This window comes from Coloeus monedula (assembly GCF_965178545.1).
Source record: "Coloeus monedula genome assembly, chromosome: 11".
NCBI lineage: Eukaryota > Metazoa > Chordata > Aves > Passeriformes > Corvidae > Coloeus > Coloeus monedula.
Window position 1 is genome coordinate 19,619,371 of NC_138791.1, and position 12,141 is coordinate 19,631,511.

The 12,141-nt window shown below is 47.5% G+C and overlaps 1 protein-coding gene across 2 annotated transcripts in view; it reads left to right on the plus strand.

Annotated features, from left to right (window-relative positions):
• Positions 1-10,687, plus strand: part of LOC309576904 (contactin-4) — a 127,643-nt gene extending 116,956 nt beyond the window's left edge. The window contains exons 12-22 of one of the 2 annotated variants that reach the window (XM_082288496.1): positions 581-756; positions 1,835-1,955; positions 3,083-3,241; positions 3,973-4,122; positions 4,534-4,604; positions 6,109-6,343; positions 6,832-6,947; positions 7,333-7,519; positions 8,017-8,129; positions 9,418-9,586; positions 10,555-10,687. In XM_082288496.1, the coding sequence (XP_082144622.1) occupies positions 581-756; positions 1,835-1,955; positions 3,083-3,241; positions 3,973-4,122; positions 4,534-4,604; positions 6,109-6,343; positions 6,832-6,947; positions 7,333-7,519; positions 8,017-8,129; positions 9,418-9,586; positions 10,555-10,655 (1,598 nt within the window). In that variant the 3' untranslated portion in view covers positions 10,656-10,687. The remainder of the gene's footprint in view (positions 1-580; positions 757-1,834; positions 1,956-3,082; positions 3,242-3,972; positions 4,123-4,533; positions 4,605-6,108; positions 6,344-6,831; positions 6,948-7,332; positions 7,520-8,016; positions 8,130-9,417; positions 9,587-10,554) is intronic. The other variant, XM_082288497.1, reaches the window with a different exon arrangement.
• Positions 10,688-12,141: the final 1,454 nt, after the last annotated feature.

A 12,141-nucleotide genomic window follows, 5' to 3' on the forward strand; every position in this document is an offset into this window, starting at 1 on the left:
TTGTGGGGATCCTCCTTGCACAAGGAAAGGATTTGAGTTGTGAAGCCATCCATCAGAGAGCGTGGCCAGTTCTCAATAAACATCATAACAATAATCTCAGCCTTATCTTTCCTTTGCCAGGTACAACCAGATTAAAAACTCCTGGCTTTAATGCACCCTTTTTGTTCCAGTTCTGGGGATTTTACATTTAATTTAGGAACAACAGAACAGTTTTTCGATAACCATGGTGAGCAACGCATGAGTGTGAAACAACTCTTTGAAGTGAGAAGATTCAAATAAAAGAATCTCTGATAAAAAGTTTTAATCAAACCTTTCAGATCTGCTTCACTCTTTTCCAGCCTTTTCTTTCCTCCTTCTTCATCAGGATGGTGGCTGGAAGAGGATTCTGGAGGGTTTATTAATAATGTTTTAATCCAACAACTAGAGACAGGATAAACCCAAAGATAGAATAATTCACTTGTTGATTTAAGGACCTTCCTAAGCGATCACTGCTTAGGATCTCTCTCAGCCCTACAGTGTCTCTGTTCCTCAGGAGAACAAGAATAATCCTTTTTTTCCCCTCTTTCTTTGTTGTCTGTAGATCCAACCCGGGTCATGGTGTCCCCTTTCAGCATGGATGTCACGGTTGGGGAAAGCATCGTCCTGCCTTGTCAGGTGTCCCACGATCACTCCCTGGACATTGTGTTCACCTGGTCATTCAATGGGCACCTGATAGACTTTGAGAAAGATGGGGATCACTTTGAAAGGGTAGGAGGAGTAAGTATTAAATCTGACAAAGTGGGTAATGTAGAAAAGGTGACTGATGGAAGGAACTGGATGAAGACAGCGAGAAAAAGGGGGAAAGAAATGGAAAACTTTCAGCAGAGGTAGAAAACTGGGAAGGGTTTTGCATGTTGCTCTGAGGGAGGTTTTAGAGAGCGACAGGTCTCAGGCATAGTGACAGTCCATGTTTACATTTGTCAGGAGTGGAATTCGGTGCTGAAAGGAAAAGGAGCTACAGTTGCCAAGCCTTGTTGTTATCCCTTAGAAAATGAATCATTAAAAGATGAACTCACAGATTGATGCCCAGGGCTCACAGCAGCAGCAACAGCTTTTCGGGGTGACTGCTCCTGTTTTGGCCCACAAAGCTAAAGTTACAAACTTTATTAATATTCCTCAGTCCAAAGGCCACAACCACGAGGTTACCCTGAGATTTCCAATGTATCGAATGCTTTGTGTCTGGGGAGAAATTCAGAGAGGTTCTCAGCATCCAAAACGTCCAGAAACCTGATTAGTTCTATTCAACAGTTAATCAGACATGCACTTGGTGTTTGGAAAACAAATTACTGCTGGTGTGTGATGCAAGATTTCCTCGGAGAGTGCTGTTCTCGTGATCTTCAGCACAAAAATGCTGGGCAATCAGAAAGCTGGCTGGGACACAAAGCCATGAAACTAGTGCTGATATCTCCAGATTTGGGCTGGGCTTCCCTTGCAGGAGAGATGGAGACACAACTTGGGCCTCTGGATGCCAGAGAGGGTAAAAATCGGATATCCAGAGAGAAAAAGGAGGAATCAGAGTGAACCTGTCCTACACTGTCAAGTTGTTTTAGTGGGGAAAGTGCTTAACAGCCCCCAACCCTGCTCCCCTGCCCCTTGGAGGAGCCAGGATTTTAGGGGTGCTCCCTCTCTTCCCTTCCAGGCAGACTCCCATCATTTTAACAGGCCGTGGCTTGCATTACTGGTGTTTTCATCAGCCAGCATAAAGTAAATCCATTAGTCACAGTGTCCTTCATGTGATAATGATGTTTAGGGTACATTAAAAAGTAATTGTAACCACTTTTCCCTACTTTATCAGCAGGACTCAGCTGGTGATTTGATGATCAGGAGCATCCAGCTGAAGCACGCGGGGAAATACGTCTGCATGGTGCAAACAAGTGTGGACAAGCTCTCAGCTGCTGCAGACCTGATTGTAAGAGGTATTTGAATTTTGTTACTGTTGTTGATGGTGGAGTAAAATTTCTTTCTTTTTTTTTCTCCTACCTTCTGCAATCCCTGGGCTCAGGGACAGCCCAGCATCTTGTAATTAATCTGAGAAAAAAGCTCTGGTTCACGCTGGGGTTCACAACATCAGCCAGAGCATGTAAAGTGTTTCATGTGCTCCCAGAACAGACACTGCCCACACACCCCCAGTACCTGCTCGTGTCCTGAATGCCAGCCCTGCACCCACTGGGCTTGTTCGTGTCATGAACTGTGCAGCAGAAGCAGCACCCAGCTATTGGCTGCACTTTCTGCCAAGAGATGTTATTCTTGTTAAGAATAAACATGATTTAGTGACCTCACTGATATATCAAGATCTATTCATTACCATGCAGAGGTAATATGTAACAGAGCTGTAATTAATTGCCCTGAGCCTGGATCCTTAGGAGAAATCTGATTTATATTTTCCCACTTGTTAACTTTGGGGAAGGCAAACTTGGGTGCTGCTCTGTCCCTGCTACCCTTGGTTCTCATAAGCACGAGGAATATTAAATTCTTCACAGGGACATGACCCTTGATGATGATAAAAGTACTGATCTTGTCACTCCCTAAAAACATCAAGGGTGTTAAAACATTGGCACAGGGTGCCCAGAGAAGCTGTGGCTGCCCCTGGATCCCTGGCAGTGTCCAAGGCCAGGCTGGATGGGGCTTGGAGCAGCCTGGGACGGTGGGAGGTGTCCCTGCCTATGGCAGGGGGTGGGATGGGATGGGCTTGCAGGTCTTTTCCAGTCCAAACCATTCTGTGATTCTCAGATGGGAGCAGACTGAACCTCAGGCACCACTCGGGCAGCAATGGCCATGGGGTGGAGCAGAGGGGTCTCTCCCTGGCTGGTGATTCCTGCAGAGCTTCACGGGTTCAATCACCCCAGCAGTGAGGCAGAACATCCTGGTCTCTCCCACCATGGTGCTGGTGCATCCCCACAGTGCCTCCCAGTCCCACCCAGGCAAGGAGAGCTGGAGCTGCCCCAGCTGCTCTGCAGGGACCCCGTTACCTCTGTCCCCAGGAGGGGAAGATGACCAGAGTGCTCCTTCCTTGAGTCACTCCGATTCTTGTGCAATGCCACAGGTCCCCCGGGTCCCCCCGAGGCTGTGACCATAGATGAGGTGACGGACACCACGGCCCAGCTGTCCTGGAGGCCGGGGGCAGACAACCACAGCCCCATCACCATGTACGTCGTGCAGGCACGCACCCCCTTCTCGGTGGGGTGGCAGGCAGTGAGCACAGGTAAGGCCCTCACCTGCCCCATGGGAAGCTCCACGGATGGAAAACTCATCCATCAGCACCCACACAGCGCTGCTTGGACCAGCTCTGGCCCCTGATGTGAAAGGCAATTTCCCTGGCTGCAGAGCACTGCTCTTATTAACTAGTTCCAGGTTTGGCAACACAAAGATTTAGGGTGCAGTCAATGCCATTACTCACCCATTTTTCTCATGAATGTTTAAGGGAAAACAGAATTAATTCCTATCTCTTGTTGCCGTGCTGGAGATATACAACAGTAATTGCGGTCTATAAAGACATCCCTCAGGGACAGACCGTGTCATCCCACCTATCTTTAAGGAGAATTATTTCCCTGATAGAGGAAAAAATCCCATGATGTAATTGCTCATTCCGTCAGGGGTTAATTTTGTTCCGGTAACCATTAAACAGAGACAACCATGTGTTTTAAGAAAAGAAAAATAAAGCCCCTCCAAACCTGTTATCTTTACACTCTGCTTCCAAACTGTGGCAATTTTGGAGCAGCTCTTTAATGGCAGGAATTTCTGGGCTAAAAGCACAGTGGTTTAATGCTGCCTCTTTGACTTTTTTGCAGTTGTTAAAATCTTAGAAAGATGAGAAAAAGTTTATCAATCCTTATTTGTATTTATGTTAAGCCCTCACCTTTAAGGAAATCAGATTTTCCTGTGCCTGTTTCCCAGCAGTTTTTAATATCCCAGTGGGTTTCCTTGCATCCCCAGTTCCAGAGATCATCGATGGCAGGACGTTCACAGCCACGGTGGTGGGGCTGAACCCCTGGGTGGAGTACGAATTCCGAGTAGTAGCTGCCAACCTGATCGGGATTGGGGAACCCAGCAGGCCTTCGGAGAAGAGAAGAACTGAAGAAGCTCGTAAGTAGTGCTGGGCAGAGGAGTTGAGGGTGAAATCTTTGTGGAATAAATGCCAAGAGATCCCTGAGCTGTAGGAAAGCCCTGGCCCTTGGCTTCTCTGTTCCATTGGAGCCCATAACGGAACCGAAGATGAAACAGGAAAATAAATAAAAGCCTTTTTTTATGGAGGACAAATGTTTAAACTAAACAATTAGAGACTGAATACACAAGTTAATTGGCATACTTTTAATATACTATTATTGACATACTTCTAATGTGCTGTTTGCCATGGCAAATTAGTCATTTTAACAGTTCCTGGCACCAGCAGGGAAGGCCAGCAGTGTCCTGTTGCTGCAGAGCTCTGTTCTGTCTCCCTGTGGGTTTTGGGTTTCAAAGCTGTCACATCCATCTTCTGCATCTCTTTTTTTGCAGTCCCTGAGGTGACCCCAGCTAATGTGAGTGGAGGTGGAGGCAGCAAGTCAGAGCTGGTCATTACCTGGGAGGTGAGTCTCAACCCATCCCCCAGCGAACCTTCTGTGAATTTCAAAGGGTTGGCAGTAAACCAGCCCAGGTTGTGTGACAAAAACAGCGCAGCTGTTCAGGTGGAGCTGAAGGAGGTCCCTGCCCCAGCCCCTGGGCAGGGCAGCCAGCAGGGAAGTGCTGGGCAGGGACCGTGGGCAGCAGGATTTGCCACCGGCTCAGCTCCCAGCGCATCCATACAACAAATTGTGGATGGCCAGGAGCCACCCGAGGGATAAAATATGCTTGGAACATCCTGACCTGGTGGAGAATGGCAGTGGCTGGCTCCCAGCTTCCTCCCTCACCCTCTCTGGGATAGAAGGCAGCAAACAGTTAAAAGCCAGCACGAGGCATGCTGGCTTTCATTGGTGCTGATGGCAGCCAGCAAGAGGAGATGCAGAGATGAGAAATGTTTAATATTCCTTAAGGCAGATGGGGTTAGAACTTTAGTCATTTGTCTGCTCGTATTTCCATGTTGTGATGCGATGCAGCTGGCATATTTCTCCTAATAATGAACTCCACTAGACATGCTAACACTTCCATTTAGCACTATTTCTGACCAAGCTGGCAGAATGAATCGCCAGAGATATTTTTAAGGTTATTAAAAACCTATAAATGGGTTTTTGTCCTCACCACACAGCTCAATGTGCTAAATTTCCTCCTCTGTTGGACTAATTAGTTACGCCGTGTCTCCTAAAGATACTGCAATATGTTTCAAAAACACACATGGCCAGAACATCAGCCATTGGTTTGAGATGTAATTTGCACAAAATATAATTTGTATTTTGACAGAAGAGTGGTTTTACTCTTTTAAATGTCCAGAGGCCTTTTCTTGACAATGTGCTCTGAGCTCTACAATACAGAGTAGGATGCAGTCACGAGCAGTAACCCGTGCTGAAGCTCTATGGACATCTGTGGGACAGTGGCCCATAATTATGGATTATTTTAATACTGGAACCTTTGCGTTTAATGCAGCTTTTTAGGGGGATGCAAGCCTGAGAGTAGGAAGTGTCAGTGTGTCCAGGGTGTGTTCTTTGGGGCTTCACATGTGATCCCAAAGGCATGAGAGCAGCTGCACGTGTGTTGGGGAAGCAGGAACCGTGTCCTTGCTTCACCCCAGCAAACCTCAGGCTCTTCACAAAGCCTAAAATTACATCACCAAGGGAGGCCCCATCTAGTCAGGGAGGGAAGGGAAATAAGCTTTAGAAGAAGTGTTTTCTGGAGGTCCCGCTTCCTGTTTCATGGAGCAGAAAGGCTCTGGTGCAGGCAGCGTGGGATGAATTCAGGTTGGATGTGAAGTAGGACCTCATGCACCTCCATCTCCAGTGCTGTGTTCACAGAATCACAGAACCACAGAACTAAGTAGGTTGGAAAAGACCTCTGAGATCATCAAGTCCAACCTATGAACGAAGAGGACCAAGAGGAATCTCCAGGGTGCAGCCGGGGAGGTCGGTGTGTGCTGAAGCTGCTGTTTGTCCCTGCCCACAGACGGTGCCCGAGGAGCTGCAGAACGGGGGTGGCTTTGGCTACGTGGTGGCCTTCCGGCCCTTGGGCACGGTCAGCTGGATGCAGACGGTGGTGGCCTCGCCGGACGCCGCCCGCTACGTGTTCCGCAACGAGAGCCTGCCGCCCTTCTCGCCCTACGAGGTCAAAGTGGGCGTCTACAACAACAAGGGGGAAGGGTCCTTCAGCCCCGTCACCGTCGTCTACTCAGCAGAGGAAGGTAGAGATGAGCCTCCCCACCTCCTCTCCCTCCTCTGTGCTGCAGGGTTTGAAAGGGTTTGGTCTCCACCTTGACACATCCTTTGATACCTCAGCCTTGCTCTGATTTATAATAAATGGCGAACCGTGATTAATTCTTTTCACAGTCATTAAAATAACATTAATCGTAATGAAATCTTTTGATATTAATGGAAAAGTAATATGTAATCTGGAAAGAATTCCGCAGAGATTTAGCATGAATTAATGTCCACTGATTAGAAAATGTTCCCACTTGTCCTAATTACAGTACATGGTATCCTGGGTTGAGTTTAGTAATGACATCTTATTATTTCTGAGGGAGAGGCCCAACATGGCCTGACAGGCCATCGGTTTGAAATGTGGACATTTGTTTGCTTCCTTCCTTGTGCAATGAAGAAAATGAATCCCCTGACAATTGGGACTAATTGAACATAGAATTGAAAATCCTTACTTCTGTTTTTAACTGCCCAGAGCCAACGAGAGCCCCAACCACCGTTTTGGCCAGAAGCCTTTCTGCCTCAGATGTTGAAGTTTCTTGGGCTCCCCCGTGGGAGAACCAGCACAAAGGAAGAATACAGGGATATGAGGTATGGGAGACAGAATGCAGGATCCCTTCAGCAGCAAGCCTTGAGGGGACACAGAGATGTCCTTGTGCTGCTCCTACTGCCTTGGGTGTGTTCCTGAGGTGGATTTGCTTCCCTTTGCCTCTTCAGTGCACAGAGATTTCTCTCACATGGTTAAAAATGCCACCTTTCTGTGTGGGATCTGGCTGGAAATGGAGCCCTCCCTGAAGGTGCTGCCATGGCCAGGCTTGGGGAGGGAGCACTGCAGCTGGGCTTGTCCCCAGCAGGGACAGAGATTGTGGCAGGGAGCAGGAGCTCTCCCTGGCAGCAGATCTGGGTCAGTGACAGGGACAAAGGGGTGCTGCCAGCCCGGGGCTGGGCACCACCACAGCCCTGCTCTGCCTCCCAGGTCCGGTGTTGGCAGCACGACGAGAAGGAGGAAAACGCCAAACGGATCCGGACGGTTGGGAACCAAACATCCACAAAAGTCAGCAACCTGAGGGGCAATGCCCTCTACCACCTGGCAGTCAGGGCCTACAACACGGCCGGCACCGGCCCCTCCAGCGCCGCCGTCAACGTCACCACCAAAAAGCCACGTGAGTATCGGCAGGGATGCCCTGCGAGGGCCCAGCTGCTGCTCCCCTCTCTCATTTCCGAGCTCTCTTGAGTCTGAAGGAGCTGTCAGACTTGCCTTTGCCAGGTTTTTGTGCAGAAGATTTACCAGGCTCAGGCTTTTTATTTTACTTTTTTCGTGAGGCTCTTCCTGGTGTTAAGTAAGCAGAGCATGCAAAAGTGAAATCTCAGCCGTGCAGGCAAATTAAATATTTATCTCAGCATTCAAGAGGGCTTTTTTCCTCTGGTTTCAGGCATGTTGAGCAAGTGACTGAATCCTTTTTTCATTTAAAGCCCCGTGTCGTGTCACACCTCCCATGACCCTGAGGACACAGATCAGTGGAGCAGCTCGTTAGCTTTGCAGAGGGACAGGGCTGAGGCAGGCTCAGCTCTGCTGGGAGAAGCCCCACTGGCACTGGCAGGGATCCAGCTGGGAATTGGTTCCCCTCGGTAACGGGGTGCTGTGTGTGTTTTGGTGTAGCACCGAGTCAGCCCCCCGGGAACATTGTGTGGAATTCATCCGACTCCAAGATCATCCTGAACTGGGACCAGGTGAAAGCCTTGGACAACGAATCAGAAGTGAGGGGCTACAAAGTGAGTATTTCCATGGTACTCGCATGATTTTCCAGGTCAAATCTGGGGCATTCCTCCAAAACCAGAGGCCATGCCCTGTGTAGCACAAGCACATTTCTTTTCTGCAGCTCCCACCTGCAGGACTTCGCTCCTGTCTTCCATGGAAACTTCCCAAAGGCTGTAGTTGGCTCCTTAATTGCAGAAAAATAAAATGCTTTTTTAATAGTTCCCATTTCCTTCAGAAAGCAAAGCCAAGAGGAAAAGAAAGAGAATCCTCATTAGAAGAGGTTTTAATAGGACATAATTTAACTAGAGAGAAACCTTGGGAAGAATTCAGCTCCACCACCTTCCACAAGGGTTCCATTTCACCCAAAAAGATGTTGCCCTGGGGGCTCAGTTGTGCAAACATTTCCTACCAGAGCCTGAGTCAGTGCAGGACCTGGCCATGCTCCAGGTTCTGTTCCCAGTCTGGAATGCCAGCAGCTTGGCGAGCCTGTGCCAGCTCCCCTCAGTTCCTGCACCAACTTTTAAGTGTCTTTGGTGCTCTGCATGGGCTTATCAAAAACAAGTAATTTCTCAGGGTTTTTAGTCCAAACCTCAGATGAACCTCAGCAATCTGGACCAGCTTTTTACTACACATTTTATGTTTGAAATGCAAATTAAGGAGTTGGTTGAAAGAGGGAGAGAGAGACTTGTCACCCTGAAAAAGCATCTAGAGGGTTTCTAAAACATTCTCCTTTAACTTACTGTTAGGGTAGCACAACCAGATGGATTTATTTCCTGAATCATAGCAAAACATTGCCTATTTTTCTTCTTTTTGCCTAGAAATCTTATATTTTATGTCACAATTTATGATATAAATTAGTACAACTCCCACAGCTCAGAAGGTCATTCACAAAAGTCATTTATTCTGGGAAACCATTGGTGGCACTGCATCAAATATCCCAACTCAGTTTCCAGAAGTAGCATAATAAGGAGTTTCTGACCTCTATAAGTAAGTTTTTACTTATACAGGGGTTTATTTTAGCTTGACCAAGGTAAACGTTTCTCTGAGAGGCTCCACCAGGTACCGGTGCCGTGTTCGGTGCTGCTGATCCTCCTGCCAGTGTCACCCCCCTGCCCAGGCACTGCCACCTCTGTGCTGGTGTCCCCAGCAAATCCCACAGGTCCCCACTGTGACCAGACCATGCCTGAGCATCAGGGGCAGGAACAGAGCAGCAGCACCTCTGGACACCCTGAGGTGGACGACTCTGAGGACAGCAGGTGGCTCTGCCCTTTCTGCCTCCTGTTCTCTCCCCCTTGGCCGCAGGTGTTGTACAGGTGGAACAGGCAGAGCAGCACGTCTGTCATAGAGACAAATAAAACCTCAGTGGAGCTGTCCCTGCCCTTTGATGAGGACTATATCATCGAGATCAAACCCTTCAGCGACGGCGGCGACGGCAGCAGCAGCGAGCAAATCCGAATCCCAAAGATATCAAGTAAGGATGGGAGGGACTGGGGTCTGTGCCACAGGATCCCACCAGCAGATATTCCAGTCCCTGGCCCTGATGTCATCCCAAACTCAAGATTCAGCCATAAGAAATGCCATCCTAAGTAATTCTATTTGTATTTAAGGTTTCCAGGCACTTTCCCCTCTCAGTTCCGTGTTCATATATGCATTGAATGTATTGTTTCACTGCAATTCACAATAATCAAATACAGCATGCAGAGGCTTCTAAATTTATAAGGCTACTATACAGCCATATCCCATTGTGTGCTGGATGCATAAATATTTATTTAGGGAAATGAGGTGGTGTAGAAGAACAAACACAAAGAGTATTTTATTACACAACATGGCTTTTGCAAAATCTCCATGTCCCATCTTCCATTAATAATGTCCCAGTTTACAAGCTGCATTAAATCAGGAGCCTCTGCAATGCAGGAATATGGCATTAAAATTACAGCGATGTAAAAAAAGCCTGGGTGAGAGCAGAGTTCTCCCCACCGTGGCTGTATAAGCCATGCAGAGGAATTTAATCAGCAGCACAGGAGAGGGAAGGGGAGCTGGAACACGCCAGCTCCCATTTGGCTCCAGGCCGTGGGTCACTGAGCAGATACACAGCTCCTCCGGGGTGGGAGTCGTGCCAGGCTGGTGCCACAAGGAACAGCTGGAATATGGTGAAATTGTGAAAAAATACCAAATAATGATAAGCAGGCAGTGTGTGAAATAATAGAAGTGTGAAAGGAGCCCCACCACAACAGGGACGGGAATTGAAATGAAACCAAAAATTCAGTTGGAGAGGTGACTGTAAAGAGGAGGGTGCTGAAGAGGAGGAGGGGGCTGTGCATGGGGGCCATGCGTTATCTGAGGAGTGGAATTTAAACCACGGGGGAGCTGGGTCAAGGAAGAGTTCAGGGATGGTTCTCTGCTCACCTCTGTCTCGTTCTACCCCTCTCCCTCTCTCAGACGCCTACGCCAGAGGCTCGGGCTCGTCAACCTCCAGCGCCTGCACCCTGTCAGCCCTCAGCACAATCATGATCTCCCTCACAGCCCGCTCCAGTTTATGACAACAATGACATCAAGGACTTCTTCTTTATAATATAAGCAGCATTTAGCTAGTTGTTTTGGAGACACCCAGTACTAAGTAATATTGTGGTTTGAGTACATCTTACTACTGGAAAAAAAATGTTTATGCTTCTTTAGGAATGGCATTATACAGTACTTCCTCAAAGCAAATATAGCTTTGTCTGAAGTTTCCTTGGAAACTCTGCAATGCACTGAAAACATCTGTAATATGATGTTACCAAAGCAGTTTACATATGTCCTTATATGCATATTTTTTATTATATATTTAGTGTTTTATAGAATTTTTTAAAGTTAACATATGATGTAGATATTAATTTTTTTCCTCTGCTCTAAAATGCTACGGACGACATTATCACAAAAATATTGTTTGGGATTTTTTCCTTTACGATGGAGAGTTCAAAGTTGTTCTTGGCAAGTTGGCTGGAGCTGACTGTACAGTTTTACAGGGCAGAACTGATCCAGACCCAGATTGTAACAGGCTGAATTTCACTGGCAGTTCCAGCGACTCCTGTGTTGAACCAAGTGCTTCTAACACACGTTTCATCCAGAGCTCTGAGCAGGACAAACTCCAAACACTCACAACAGCAGAATCTTGGAAAACCATGTGGTTTTTGGTTGGTTGTGGACTACAGGACACGTAGCCAATATTCCGGCATTGTGCAACGACGAGGGGCTGGCGTGAAATTGCTTTGTCTTGATCATAATCAGCATCGAAATGGGGTGGGAATGAAGATCCTGCAAAGCTGTGACCTCTGCCTGTGGTGACACTACAGGACGGCCACCGGAGCAGCAAATGCCGCAGGCTCGCTCAATCCAGCTCAACCCACCTCTGGAGATCTAATTCCAAGGAAATTCCACACCTTTGGGGATTAATTCTGAGGAAACCAGAACACAGCCACACTGAGACATAAAGCTGCTCTGGGCTCGTTCTTTGGGACACAACTCCTCATCCTTGGTAACTCCACTCTCCAGACAACGCTCGGGAATTTGGCCCGGAGCGGGAGCAGTGCCGCCCCAGCTCCAGGTTATCCATGGAAAAGCGGGATCTCCTGGAGATCCCTGCTGGAACTTTGCCTTTCCTTAGAAACTCTTCCCAGACGCCTGGAGGCAGAAGAGAGTCACACCAGAAAATGACAATATCCACACTGGAATAATTCTTCTCAAGAGAAGGACTGTTTGTTACTATGGGGAATTTTGTAAGTTCGGATGGGATAACGCTGGAAAAGGCAACGGAATTTTCTATACAATTTTCAACTTTCAATGCGCTGCAGTGGTATTTTTTCTTTTTTTTTCCTCCTGATAGCTTGAATTTGCCTGTAACTTGTCCTTTTTGCTTACAAAATAATACAGTTAACTTTTAGACCTTCTAAATATATTTATTCAGTAACTCATAATCAGGATTCCACTTGTGTAAAAGTCAGGGGTGTTGACCAGAGAAATATTGTCAGTATTTCAAGCTGTGTTCCT